At 52.8% G+C, this 13449-nt stretch overlaps 2 protein-coding genes and 1 long non-coding RNA gene across 6 annotated transcripts in view; 2 read left to right on the forward strand and 1 right to left on the reverse strand.

Annotated features, from left to right (window-relative positions):
- The first annotated feature begins 6 nt into the window (after positions 1-6).
- LOC145717443 (uncharacterized) lies at positions 7-3688 on the forward strand. Its single transcript, XR_014140661.1, has 2 exons — positions 7-345; positions 485-3688. It is a non-coding gene; the product is annotated as an uncharacterized LOC145717443 (long non-coding RNA).
- On the reverse strand, positions 3217-13041 carry DERL2 (derlin 2). Of its 4 annotated transcripts, XR_014140660.1 has the most exons (8): positions 12647-12788; positions 11799-11864; positions 9753-9826; positions 8530-8623; positions 7518-7713; positions 7173-7263; positions 6592-6785; positions 3217-3688 (listed from the first exon to the last, which is right to left on the reverse strand). XR_014140660.1 is itself a non-coding variant. In XM_081805908.1 (7 exons), exons 1-7 carry the CDS (start codon positions 12737-12739, stop codon positions 3583-3585), a joined length of 717 nt encoding a protein of 238 aa, XP_081662034.1. In that variant the 5' UTR covers positions 12740-12797; the 3' UTR covers positions 3217-3582. The 4 variants fall into 4 exon arrangements, 3 of the variants coding, with proteins under 3 accessions (XP_081662034.1, XP_081662033.1, XP_030877744.1); XM_081805908.1 differs by lacking the exon at positions 6592-6785 and having other exon boundaries at positions 11799-11861; positions 12647-12797; XM_081805907.1 differs by lacking the exon at positions 6592-6785 and having other exon boundaries at positions 12647-12787.
- A 47-nt stretch (positions 13042-13088) lies between these two features.
- Positions 13089-13449, forward strand: part of MIS12 (MIS12 kinetochore complex component) — a 4418-nt gene continuing 4057 nt past the window's right edge. The window contains exon 1 of the mRNA XM_006750578.3: positions 13089-13225. The gene's annotated coding sequence lies outside the window, so the exon portion shown is untranslated. The remainder of the gene's footprint in view (positions 13226-13449) is intronic.

Here is a 13449-nt window from a genome sequence, read left to right on the forward strand (position 1 = left end):
GCGAGCTGTCACGTCTAGACAGTAGCAGCCAGGCAGGCCCGGGATTGCCGGATCTTCCCATTTTTTCAAGAAAAGCCCCAAGTGAAGATTTTCCTGTGAAATCGGTCCATTGTAAACCTTGGCTCCAATTTTAAAAAATGGTGCAGGCAAAATAAACCGCACACGTGGGTGACTCATCCCCCGTCTTTGGCCCAGGGACCCTGCTGTGCTGCAGCCTCCCGGCCCTGTGGGAGGGGTGTTGACGCCTAAAATTCTCGGCAGGTCCCAGCCAGGGTTGTGCATGTCGCCCACCCCCCACGGGAGGAGTCTGAAGTCTGCGGGCCCTCCGAAGGCAGTCTCTTGTGGGTAAGTGGCTTCCCCACGCAGGCGATCATAAGATAACCATTCCAAGAATGTCAGGGCTCTTCTTCCAAGAGGGGAGTTGTCAGACACGTTTCATTTTTAACCGCTCCGGGACGCTCTCTGGACCTTCTGTTCTTCCCAGGAGCTCCCAGCAGGTGGCCGGCTGGCGTTGCCGGTCGGCTGGGGGGAGCACCACAGGCTCACTTCGGCCCCACCCCACTTTCAGACGACGCGGAGCCTCAGGCGCTGGGTACGGGTGTGTGTGCACATACGTTAGTCCCTGCATAGTTAAAAATACCAGTAATAGTCTGCTGATCAGTAGAGTGCTTGTTCAGCACCCGTGTGCCCAGCACTGTGCCAGGCACTGCGGTGGAGACAGGACTCGGGGATGTGGACCTGCCCCTTCCGGGGCGTGCATTCCCACGCGGGAGGCAAGACTCACGTCCGTGGACCAGCCCAGAGCGGTGCAAGACAATTTGTCATTTGGTGTGAGAGTGTGTCGTACAGACTTGAAGCTTGATAGGGACCCAGAGAGAGACCGGGAAGGAGGCGTCAGGGTCAGGACTTCCTGAGGCGCCAGGAACGGGGCCAGTCTAAGAAGAGACCTCAGTCCCTCCCTGCTAGGGACAAACAGAACGCATTGGATTTGGGGGCTAAGAAGTCACCGCGGACTTTGGAGCAGAGAAGGGGCTTGTCCGTGTCAAGTTCAACAACTTTAACGCAAACTCATGAAATAACGGGAGTAGCTTCGGGGACAGTCCTACAGCATGGAGAACCCCGCGGTGTCGCAACCAGCAACACAGACAGCACTCACCTGTCCGAGCCCGGCTGTCAGGGAGACGCGACAATTCCAGGAGCCCCTCACCCAACAGCTCAGTGTCCCCAGGTTTCCACAGGCCCCACACGGGGGGAGGGGGGCTTCACTGCCAAGACCCAGGGCTTGGCGCTCTGCTCTGCATGGGGAGAGACCACACACGAGGTGGGAAAGGCAGCGGGACCCACAGGAGGGACAGAAGAAAGGACACACGGAAGAGAGACTCGAACAGAAATACCTAGTGAAGAAAACACACCAAAACGTACGGAAAATCTGTCTCCTAGGGAGATGCGAGGTCCTCGTCCGTCGTTCTCTAACGAGCCTCTGTGACATTCCTCCAACAGCAAACTGTGCCTCACTCAGGTGTGCTTCCGGTATTACTGGTAGAATCCAGGTGTGTCGGGGAAACGGCGCACAAAATCCCGACTATCAGTTCTCACTGCACAACGGAAGAGCAGCGTGTTCTGTAGGGAGTCAGGACGGAGACGGGGAGCTGGGGGAGAAGGGGCTTTCCTCACGCCCAGGCAGGTGGCGCAGGGCGAGGGATCACGGCGGGGGCCCGCCTCGTGGGTGGGGAGGTCGGTGATCGGGGTCACCACTGCCCGGGACACGGCCGAGGGGCACGGAGCGGCATCCTCGGAATTCTCATCCTGTAACAACACGGAAATGAAAATCCCACCACTGACCACATTTAGTTAGGCCACCAATTCCGAATCGGTTTCCTGTTCTACTGTCATCAATATGTACAGACATTCTCTACTTAAAACCAGAGAAACCTATTTCTAGACCCTAAATAGATCGTTTTAAAAACCCTAATTATTACACCAAAAAGTAATAATGTACATGTTGGCTAATTGAACTTAATAAAAAAAAATAAAAAATAAAAAAACAAAACAATAAAAACCCCTAATTAAATTCATGCTTTTTTGAACAGAGACAAGACGTGGTAAAATTTAAGAATCCCATAAAGATTGTACATTCTCAGATTGGCATTTCAAGCTTTTTTTTTTCATTGCTTAGAAAAAAGTCGTCCCACGAACACGTTCCATAAAGTTGCAACACCCGTGTTCCAAGTTACTGACCAGCAGCACGTCCAACATCAGTCTTAGTTTCCATCACTTACACACGAGCCATGGGAAGACATTCAAATACTTTCTACTTCCCGTCCCCCCGACGATCCCCCCTTACTCTGAACCCCGTGCTCATCTCTCTGAGGGAAATCTCTCTCTGGAAGAGCTACCACTTACCCAAGCTGCGACTACCGGGCAAACGGTCCATACCTCCGTCCCGTTTGCTAAAACCATCTGCAACCGTCTCTTCCCTATGGGGGTCCACTTCATGCCTGTGGGTTCTCTCAACGACTTAGACCCTTTGAGCGCAAACCTGCCGAGGCCCAGGGAAATTAATATTTGGACAGATCTTCATGGAATCATGGGCATCAAGTGTCTCCTCCTCCGGACCGTGTCTAATTTCTACCTGATGGCGAAGGTAAACCAGGTGCTTGGCTCTGAAAAGCTGGTAGGCTTTTCATTAAGCAAAATGACCCATGTGAAACCAGCCCAGGACCCACGGACTCCTGCCTAACAGGTACCTGTTCATCTGGCTCCAAAGTCAACACCCCAAGTCTAAAACCGATCTGCTGTTGTCCAGGAGGGTGGGCATGAAGTGTCTTTCCCTGGAGAGTTCTTAATGGAGAAACACAAGCAGAGTCGCTAAGATGCCACGTGAGTCCTGAGCCGGCCCTCCTTAGCCCTGCCGCGGCAAGAGCCACCCTACCTGCCCTGTTTTCCCCGCATGCGACAACTGGCAGTTTCGCAAAACCCAGACGGAGAACAGCTCTCTGGACACCACCAGCCCATCTTCTTCCTACTGGAGCTGGTGCCGTGCATGAGTAAGCTGTGTGCACAGCCACGGCGCATCGGCCACGGCCTTCCATCCTGGCATGCAAGCCCGTCGAAAGCTGTGAGGCTGGGACCAGCGGGCCCGGAGCTGCTGTGAGCCCAGGCCTGCGCAGCAGGGCCAGAACCCATGTGGTCACTCAAAAGATCACACACAAAAGCTTTCGTTCAGTGAGAGAGATGGAACTCAGTTTTATTGTGTCCTCTCTGAAACTTCCATTTACCCACGGCCTCGTCTATCAAAGAGGAGGAGGGAGCTCTGGATGAGTCCCCAGAGCTCGAGCGCGCGGGGGCGTGGTGGCTGGCGGTGGTCCGGCTCGGAGAGATCACGCTGCCAGGGCCGGTCCGACCGGCCGCTCCGAGTGCGTTTGGATCTGTTAGTGTACCATTCCATAAAGTGCTTCTGGAGTTCAAACCTGCCAAGCCGTCAAAAGCGTCCACACTTTCATGACACAAAGGCTAAAAGAATCCCAATGGGTGTGCCACCGAGTCCTTCCCAGCTGGGTCTCGTGGTTGGCACCTGCCGCTTTAGCCACCAAGGCGCTGGCCCTCACCCCAGGCGAAGCCTCCTGGCCGCTCTTCAGGTAGTGGATTGTAATTTGGATCCTCATCTGGTGTATCAAAAATAGCCTTCCTAAAAGGCAACAGAGATCACTTAGTCCCGCAGTCACCTCGAGAAGGTCCCCCGGGGCCCCCACCAAAGGACAAACATTACACCCACCTACCAGAAAGTCATCGCGCTAAGAAAGTTTCACAATCATTTCACGTTTGCGTTAATGCTTTACCTTCAGGATTTTTTTTTTTTTTTTTTTTTTACTACGAAAGCAGTACATGTTAGTTGTAGAGAAAACACAAAATATACACAGACATCCTTAATCTCCAGAGAGAAATCACCGTGGGTGTTGTCATCATTCTTCCACAACTTTTCTGTGTGTAACAAAAGTTAGATCACACTATTGTTTTATAACCTGATTTTCCATGAATTTATCACGAAGGTCTCTCCACAACCAAGGTATCGCCCCGTACCCACTGGCAGATGGACGGATCAAGAAAAGGGTCCGTCCACACAACGGGATAGTATTCAGCCTTAAAAAGGAAGGAGGTTCTGACTCCCGCGACATCGTGGATGAACCCTGAGAACACCGTGCTCCAACGGCCAGACACGGGGCAGACACTGCGGGATTCCACGTGTGAGGGACCGGGAGCAGTGCCGTCACTGCGGAGACTGGGGCGGGGACGGAGCGTGTTCCTGAGGGCAGAGTTCACTTTGGCAGGCTCGAGAGCTGAAGGATGGACGGGGTCACAGAAACACAACGTGAGGGCAGTCATGTTACGGAATGGCACATCTGAGCTGCGTAACGTGACGCATTTCATGTTACATAGATTTTATCACAACCGAAGTTAAAAAAACCTCACAAATCATTCCAAGAAAAATTACGCAGATCACAGGAAAGGACAGTCAGCGTCCAAAAGACTTTTAAAATCCCGTTAGACGGTCATTCAAGTTCCCCTTAGAGAACTGACCATTAAAACAGCATCTGCTCTTTGCATCCGTGTTTCTAATGACACTGCCCACGGCTGGTACCGTTAGAAATGTATCCAAAAACTTCTGTCTTATAGTGGGGTCAGGAAAAGCATCTATACTTCAGCATGAGCTGCTTGAATTCTTACAAACTAACAATAAAAGCAAACACACACCGGCAGAAAAATACAGGGCTGAAGAGGCAATTCGAAAAGGAAATCCAAAAGGCCAATAAACATGAACACGTTCACTTTTGTAAAAATGAAAAGAAAGCATGTTAAACAGTGAGGCCGCTTCTACTTCCCGAACAGGCACGGGACAGAACAACGTGGGCACGCGAGCAGGGAAATGGGGCCATGGTGGCCCCGAGCCGGACGGGGGTTGGAGGGACATCCCAGTGGCGTAGGGCGCACACCCATGGACGGGCCTGGTGCAGCGTGGTGAAGCCTGAGGAGGCTTCAGGCGGGCATTCCCTGAAGAGGGCAGCCACCACGGGGGTGCGGGCAGAGCAGGACGAGAAGGCGTCCAAGCGGGGAGCGGGCGGGCAGCACCGTGATGAGAGGCTGGTTACGCACGGGGCTCACTAAATAGGTGGAGAGAGCAATGACCACAGGGTCAGGTCCCTCAGTGTCGGTGAGAATGGGGGCGCTACGTGCATCTCAGCAAACGGCACAGACCCCTCTACGTGCAAGACCACAGGTGGCTCTCGAACGCCCGCGGGTGGATGGAAGCAGCCGTATGGTGACCTTAATCATCAGAGCGACGACCGCCACTGTGAAGATCGGTGCCCGGAAACCCGGTGCTGGCGGCCGTGGGGAGAAGGGCACGGGGTCACTTCTCTGACAGTCCTGCCAAGGACGCGACACCTGAAGCTCAACGTCAGGGACGCTAGACAAACCCAGTGGCGGGATATCCTACAGAAGGGGCCGAGAATCCACAGAAACGTGAGGGCCACGACGGCAAGGCGAGACGCAGGAGCTGTTCCACCCTGGCAGAGACGAAGAGGCGTGACAAGCCAGTGCGACACCTGGGCCTGAGCTGGACTCTTCCTGCAAGAGCGCCTCCTGGAACAACGGCCAGGCGTGGCTGGGCTCTGAGGACTCAGGCTTTTCCTGATTGTGACTATGTAGGGAAACGTCCTTCTTCATGGAAAATACACGTTCATGGGGGGATCATGGGGCATTTGATGGGCAGTTTACTTTCAAACACCTAAGGAATAAAAAGTCCTTTGAAGGGTTTGTAATTTTCTGTAAGTCTGAAACTGTTTCCAAAAAAAATTCGTAAAATCGGGGCACCTGCGTGGCTCAGTCGTTAAGCGTCTGCCTTCGGCTCAGGTCATGGTCCCAGGGTCCTGGGATCGAGCCCCGCATCAGGCTCCCTGCTCGGCGGGAAGCCCGCTTCTCCCTCTCCCACTTCCCCTGCTTGTGTTCCCTCTCTCGCTGTGTCTCCCTCTCTCTGTCAAATAAAATCTCAAAAAAAAAAAAAATCATAAAATCGTAAACAAACAAACCCATAAAACGAGATGGCATCTTACAGCTCTCCCCCCAGGAAAAAGTAAACCATCCTCCCGTGTCGGACAAGGCTGTGGGGAAAGGTACGCTCTACATGGCTGGCAGAAACGTCAACCTGAGCATCCATTCTGGGTGGCGACTCGTGAATAAACAACAGAGCAATCCCACTTCCAGGAGTGCAGCCGTCGCAAACAGTCACGGACGTGTGCCACCCAAGGAAAGCCGCACTGATTCGGCATCTATCGGTAAAAGGGAGGAGTCCACGGTGCTGGTGTGGTTCCGTAGGACATTTGTGACGGAAAAACGATTACCACATATGACATCGAAAAGGAGCTTATGAGAGTTTTTAGAAATTTAGCACCCACACAGCAAAAGACGGAAGAATATGTATCAAAAGGTCAACAATAACAGCCACTGTTCCCGCTAAGTGGGAGGATTATGGAGAGTTGTACTCTCTGCTTTGCCTAACTATTTGACAACCAACATTTTATAATAAACACTCACATTTTACTCCTTCTAAATGCAGCAGGTCTCAAGGACACAACCTTCTGGAGTAGGAAGAGGTCCCATAAACCAAAGCTCCACTCTCAGGAAAGCGAGGGGCAAGATGGAGACGGACTTTCTTAATGTCACACAGCGGATCAGCCTACACCTGGTTCCCAGTCTGCCTCACGGCTTAGCTCTCCTTCTCTTATTTTCTGGAAGGCCAGAAATCCCACCACTAGAAACGTCCTTGTGGTCAGTTTCACCCATTGCGCCGCCTCGCCTCTGTAAGCTCAGACAGCGGCTCTCCGGGACCCCGCAGGCTCCGCCCGGGGACACGAGGGGCTGGCGCTCAGCAGGCAGCCTGCCACGTCACCCTCAGCACACCCCGAGCTCGTGGAGCTCGCTCCTGCAGGACTCTGGCACCGTCCGCTCCGACCCAATCCAGATGCTCATCCACTGCAGCCCGTGGCTCAATCTGCGAATACTGACTGACCCGAACGACGAGCGCCAGGAGCTATGGGAGCCCCGTGGAAACACAGATCACGGACCCTGGCCCGCGTTACCTGCAAGGAACGTGCAACCTGATGTCCAATACTCACAAAATAGACGGTGTTTTCAGAATTCTGATGCCACCAGGCTGATTGGGAAATACGTCTTCCAAGAAAAAATATATGTGTCCAACTGCAATGCCTAGAGTCGCCCAGAAACAAAGAACGAAGGAGAGGATGAAAATTTTGACTGCAGGTGGATCTGCCAACATAAATTCCATACATTTAGGAAGAAATGTCAATATAATTACTCAGAATTAAAGGATATTGTAATCTTTGAGCCTATAACCACCAAATAATCCCAAGACAGCCATATGTGAGTGCCAGACGTAAAAATCAGTGGCAGAGTAAGTTCACACGCCAAGTAATAGGAACAATAGCAATGAAGACTCTTACCCAGGAGGTCCACAATGATCGAGTTCCCCAGCAACAAGGAGAAGCCCATGAGCACCCAGGGCAGAAAGGGGGCCTGGAAGTTGAGAAGGCCGAAGAAGTTCATGCGCACATATGGGTTCCTTCGGCTCCACACGTAGACGAGCATGATCGTAAAGGCCTGGCCCAGGAAAACTAAGCTCACAAACAAACCAAAAAGCTAGCAGGTAGCGTTAAGGAAAACCTCAACATCACACGTGTAACAGGGAAGGCTGAGCAAGAGAACGAAGGGCTGTGTTCTAACAGAGGTCTGAGGTAGGGAAGTCCCACAGTCATTAATCTTTAGAGGAAAAGAAAGCCTGAAAATAATTACCCAGAGCAACCAGGCAAAAATGTGTGTAGGCCAAAACATCTGGACTACAGCTGCTTCCCAGTAATATTCTGTTTCCATGAAGTTCTCAACTATTCGGAACATATAATAATTCCTTGGTCAATAATTACGTTAAATTTCACTCACCATTAGCACCTTTAAGAGGTGAGTAAAGCCAGCCGGAGCCAAACCATCTTGTCAGACCAGACTACGTTCAAGTCTAAATTATACTAATTTATCAGTTTCGATAGCGACCGAATGTCTCACCAACTTAGTTTAAAAGTACACACACCGAGGGGAACCCGGGGTGGCTCAGTCCGTTAGGTGTCTGACTCGGTTTTGGCTGAGGTCACCCTCCCCCCAACAACAAACTCTAAAACCAACCAACCAACCGTACACGCATGGACAGTCCTCCATCTGAAGTAGTGGCAGTGACCCACCTGTTACTGCTAAACGCCCCTCTGACTCGCCCACCCCGAGGCTCAGACGCAGTCACGGAGCGCAGGCTGGGAAGCGGCCACAGTGCCCACACTGACGGTCAGGAGGGCCGCCCCATCCGTGTGCTGAGCTTATCTAGCGGACTGTGGAAGACAGCTGGAGGCCTTTGGCAAGACAGAGGGTGTTCGTGAGCGTTTTCCCGTTTTTGCTCTATTTGTTGAAGGATACGGTCATTAAGAATCCACCAAAAAGGAACATAAATACAAAGTCTGCTGTCCGACCTCGGAAAGAGCCTTCTTCTAGCATTCGACAGTAGCGGTATCTTAAGTTCCAAGTTAAGAAAATGGTAAGCACACAAGTGGGAAGAAAGTCAAGTTTAACGTATGGCTGCAGTGCACTGGGCTCCGCGTTAGCCGTTCGAAGCCAAGCCTTCGCTTCCGCGAGCGTGTCCACGAGGGGCAGTGTGGGGATGTCCCTTCCACCCGGCGTTTCGGGCGAGGTGAAGACCAGCTCCACACGGTACACACACTGCTCCCGACTGGGGAGCGAAGCCCGAGGCTGCACACACGTGCTTGCAGGGACTCAGGAAACCTTTCCAAGCTGGGTCGTCTTTCCCGGACACAGCCCCACCACGACCTGAGCCACCCTTGTTTTTTCACAGCCCAACTTGGAAGAAACGCCCGGCAAGAAGCCTCGCGTGAGCATCTACTTTTGCAGGCCAGGCAGACTCGGCATTTCTGTACCTCAGTTAATAAAGACGCATCATGAGAAAAATATTTCATTATTAGAAACTTACCAGGATGGCGTATCACACAGGACACACAGGAATCCATTGGGCAGGGATCCTGTCACCCCAACAAGGCCCCGTCTCCTGCACACGAGCTGAGCTGTAACTCCCCTCTCAATCCAGAGGGTCACGTAGAAGAGGAATGCCCTGTTCAGGGGGCCCAATTACCACCTGACCAGAGCATCCCTCTTCCCCTTGCAACAAGCAGCAAGTGGCCTGCCAGGCAGACATATGGCATGGTCTTTCCAGCCAGTAGGACCCGCAACCAAGACCCAGGGAGCCCTCACGTTCTCCAGTCCCCAGGAAGCCGATCCCAGTCCTGTGCCGACACTCTGGGACTCATCACCGTATTTGGGTACCTGCTGACGTTATGTTGCAAATATGCCTCAAAGAATCCACTGCTCTCCCTCGATCTGATTTGTAAGGGATTTACGGGCAGTAGTGTACTCATTCTTCGGGTGAATACCTCCCATCAGAACAAACAGGAACCGACAAACACCCTCAAAACAGGACTTTCTGACCAGCTAATCTCTACCACGGACCCAGCACCCAGAAGTCACAGTTAGGAGAGTAACAAAACCAGCAGCATCAGAAGCTTCAACTTACACTGTATTCCCTAAGCAAACCTCCAGGTTTTATGCTAACCCCACTTGATAAAGGATACAGAAAAATCATGTTAAATAAAAAATTGAATCCCACTGGACCAAAAAATAAGAAATTGGTGATTAGCCTCCATATCTGTTAAAAGAAAAAAATCAAGAAAAGACACATTAAGTAAAATATACTAGGAAACATTTCCACATTAAGACAAAAGACATATCCTGGGGTTGCAGTGGTGTGAAAGGCCATGAGTAAGCGACATTATGATCTGAACCAGAAAGTGGGGCGCACGTGATCTGACACTGGATTTCTGTGCTGTTTCCAGTTGGAACTCTGAAAGGTATCACTCGGCCCCTGAAATCTGCAAAGATCATAGGACAGAAAACTTGAAATTGTCGTTGTCTTAAAAAAAAAAAAAAAAAGCCCGGACCATATGGTCAGGCGAATTATGGGAAAAGCTGGATGGGACGACTACGTTAATTCGTAGAACAGAAACCAGGGCTTTCATGTGTCTAGTGTCAGAATCTAACGAGCAGTCTTGAGAGGCCACAGAGAAACTCCAGAGGCCTCACTTAAATTGCCAAGAAATGTTTCTATATTAGTCCCTAAGAAACATCCAGAGGAAAGAGTAATTCTAGAACATTTAAGTTCTAGTCTGAGCGAACAGCCAACTCCCTACAAGTAAAGCTCTAATGCTCTAATAATTAGTCTCATTGGCAGATACCAGGACACTCGTTTTCAAGTTGGAAACCCTGATACACTTTTCCCTACCCAACCCATCCACACCCACAATAAAAACAACTACTCACGATGGGAGAGAACTTCACATTTTAAAATGTTTTAGCACAATCTATAATCTCGTGTGATCCTAATAACCCCGTGAGACACAGGCTGGTGCTCCCATCCCCATGTCACACAGGAGGAAATGGGGACACTTGGAGAGCATGAAAACGGCCTGCCCAAGGGAACTTGTACGGGGAGACTCTGAATCCAGGCCTGGAAATCCCGGCTCCAAATGCGGATACATGGTGTCATCAAGAGTTTAACCCCAGGCAAAACCGAGCCAAGCATGTTAACAGGAAGCAATGCTTGGATGGAGCTACAGTGCCCAGCAAAGGCCAGGTGAGCAGTGAAGGACGAAGGCAGTGACAAGAGTCCACAGGACTGCCTTGTGCATCATTCAGTTCTTCAGAATTGGAAACAAAGGTGAAATAATTCAGTTCTACATACTAACTGCCTCCAGGATTTGAGAGTCCCCAACTTATCGAGGAGACAAACATCTAATTAAGTGCAAGTACAAAGCGAGAGATGCTCTAAAGGAAGTATTTACAGATACCCTGGGGACACAGAGGAGGGTGAATCTGAGAAGCTACACAAAAGCTGGAGCTCAGTGGGTGTAAAGTGAATGACACACATTCGACAGAGGAAAATTACTGACTCTTGGTCCTTCTCCCCCTCCAACTGCAGATTATCTGATCATCCTGGAGCAGGAAAACGCTTTCTTTGAGCATTCTAATTACTGGAAAGGACTAACTCCTACTAGAATCTAATAAACTGGCATGTTGTTTAAGGAGTCAGTCTTTTGGACTTTTGTTAATACCATCTGATCCCTGGAAGACGGATCAATCTAAAAGCACTAACAGAGTCGAGTTTCTGAACTGGACGGTGGTGATAACACCGATGTGTTACGTGGACAACATAGGGCATCCTCTGAGGCTCTCCCTGGGCTGTTCAGTCTCCTCTCCAACTACAATATTAACTCTGAGCCAGTAATTTCTACATACAGGAACTGGACACATCAAATTAAAACCATGCAGGGAACTTTACCAATAAAATACAGATTCTTAATTCCTACCCTTGGTTGACTGCGGTTTTGGTACATGATGAGGAACCTGAGAATCTCTTCAAAGTTCCCTAGGTGATTCTGAAGCCCAATCAGGATGCAGAATCACATCTTTATTACCACCCTCCCCGCCCCCCCCCCAATGAGACAATCAAATATTCCCATTGAATTCTTTTTTGATAACACATGGAAGGATCTGCTACCAAAAAGTATGAAAAACAAGTTTAACAACTGAAACATGAGCTGTGCTTGTGATGGACCACTTACTTGAAAGTGTTTAAAGATTAATTCAGGATTGAAGTACAACTGAAAAGGTGTGATCAATTCCAACTGCTGAAAAAGAAAAGAGCTTCTTAAAGCAAATCGACCAACAAACAAAACATCATCTACAACAAAAGATCAGTAGGTCTAGCAGCTTCCAACTCTCAGTCACTCTGGCTGAATCCTTTAAGGCTTTTCTTCTTAGGCGCGTGGAAAAGGTCGGTAAAGGATTCTGCAGAAATCGTACAATCTTCTGTACCCCTTATGCCTGACACCAAGATAAAACTTTGTTCTATGCTGCGGTAGCTGATGCTGACCTGAAGGCAAGGGGGGCAGGTGCTGCTATCCTAGATCCAGGGCAAGGAGAAGCGGCGGCCACGCATCTGCCCACCGCCCGGCCCCCGCCTCAAACAGCTGTGCGAAGCGACCCAGCTCCCCCGAGAACCGAGACTGAAGACGCCGCCGCCGGCAGGGCTGGGCGCTTCCAGGCAGTCTCTGTACCCGGACTCTCTTCCCTGCCGGAAACTTCCCCACTGAGCGGACCTTCTCCCCACCAGTCACCACCGTACCACCTGCCCAGCGCCTGCCTTCTCAGACACGTCTTCTGGGTGGGCGGCTCCCGCAGCGCCGAGCTGCTGCGGGTCCGGCCTTCCGCTCTCGGAAACCAGCCCGCAGCCCTGGCCCTCCAGCCCTCACGGGCAGCACTCCCTTCTCGGCTCACTGGATAGGCCGCCCTGGACCCCAGCGTGAGCCCCGTACGCCTCCACCCACCCCGGAGGCCAAGCCCTCTGGGCTTCCCCGAGGCCCCGGTGGGGCGCAGCGCGGACAGAGAGGCTGGCGCTGCAGCTGCTCACCACGGCGGCGGTGGTGAGGACGCAGGCGGTGGTGTAGGCGCGGCTGACCGGCGGGATCTGCAGGTACTCCAGCCGGAGGCTCTGGTACGCCATCTTCCCACCGCCGCCTGCCCCCCCACTTCCCCTTCCGCCAGTCAACCCCGTCGGCGGGGCGGGACCAAGGCGGGCTGCCGCCCAATCAGCGCCGCGCACCCGGCCAGCCGCCAATCGCCAGAGCCGCAGGGAAAGCGCGCCGGCCAATCACGAGTTGCGCCTCCGCGGGGCCCGGCCCGGCCGCCCCACCCACCAGCCCACCAACGTCGGGGAGAGGCGTGTAAGTCCCGGGTCCCTCCGCCAATCCCCGCCGGCCACAGCTGGCCTTTCCCGCCCGGCCCCTCGGTGTCTGCGAGCGAGGCGGCCCCGCGCAGCCAGCCAATCAGGAGCACGACGGCGTCCCGCCCCGGCCGGCGTTCGCTGAGGCCGGCATCGCTCGGCGTCCGGGAGCGGGCGGCGCCGCCTCTCCGCAGCGGCAGGCGGTGGTTAAAGGCGGTGGCGGGAGGCCGGTGCGTGGCCGGTTTCGTCGCCCTCGCACCCGCTCGGGTAAGGGCCGCGGGGCTGCATCTCCTCCTCCGAGCAGCGGGGAGGAGAGGGTCTGCGCTCGGCACCCTCGCCGGGCGCCCGCCGACCGGGCCGCGCGCCGCCGTCCCCGAGCTCCCGGCATGCCGCGGGGCCGCGGGGCCCGACGGGAGCGGGCGGTGCGCCGGAAGTGGTCCCCGCCCGGCGTGGCTGCGGCGGGCATCCGGAAGAAGGGCGGGGTCGGCGTC

The sequence above is a fragment of the Leptonychotes weddellii genome, chromosome 15, assembly GCF_054177405.1.
Source record: "Leptonychotes weddellii isolate Sample4059 chromosome 15, ASM5417740v2, whole genome shotgun sequence".
In the NCBI taxonomy this organism is placed as follows: domain Eukaryota; kingdom Metazoa; phylum Chordata; class Mammalia; order Carnivora; family Phocidae; genus Leptonychotes; species Leptonychotes weddellii.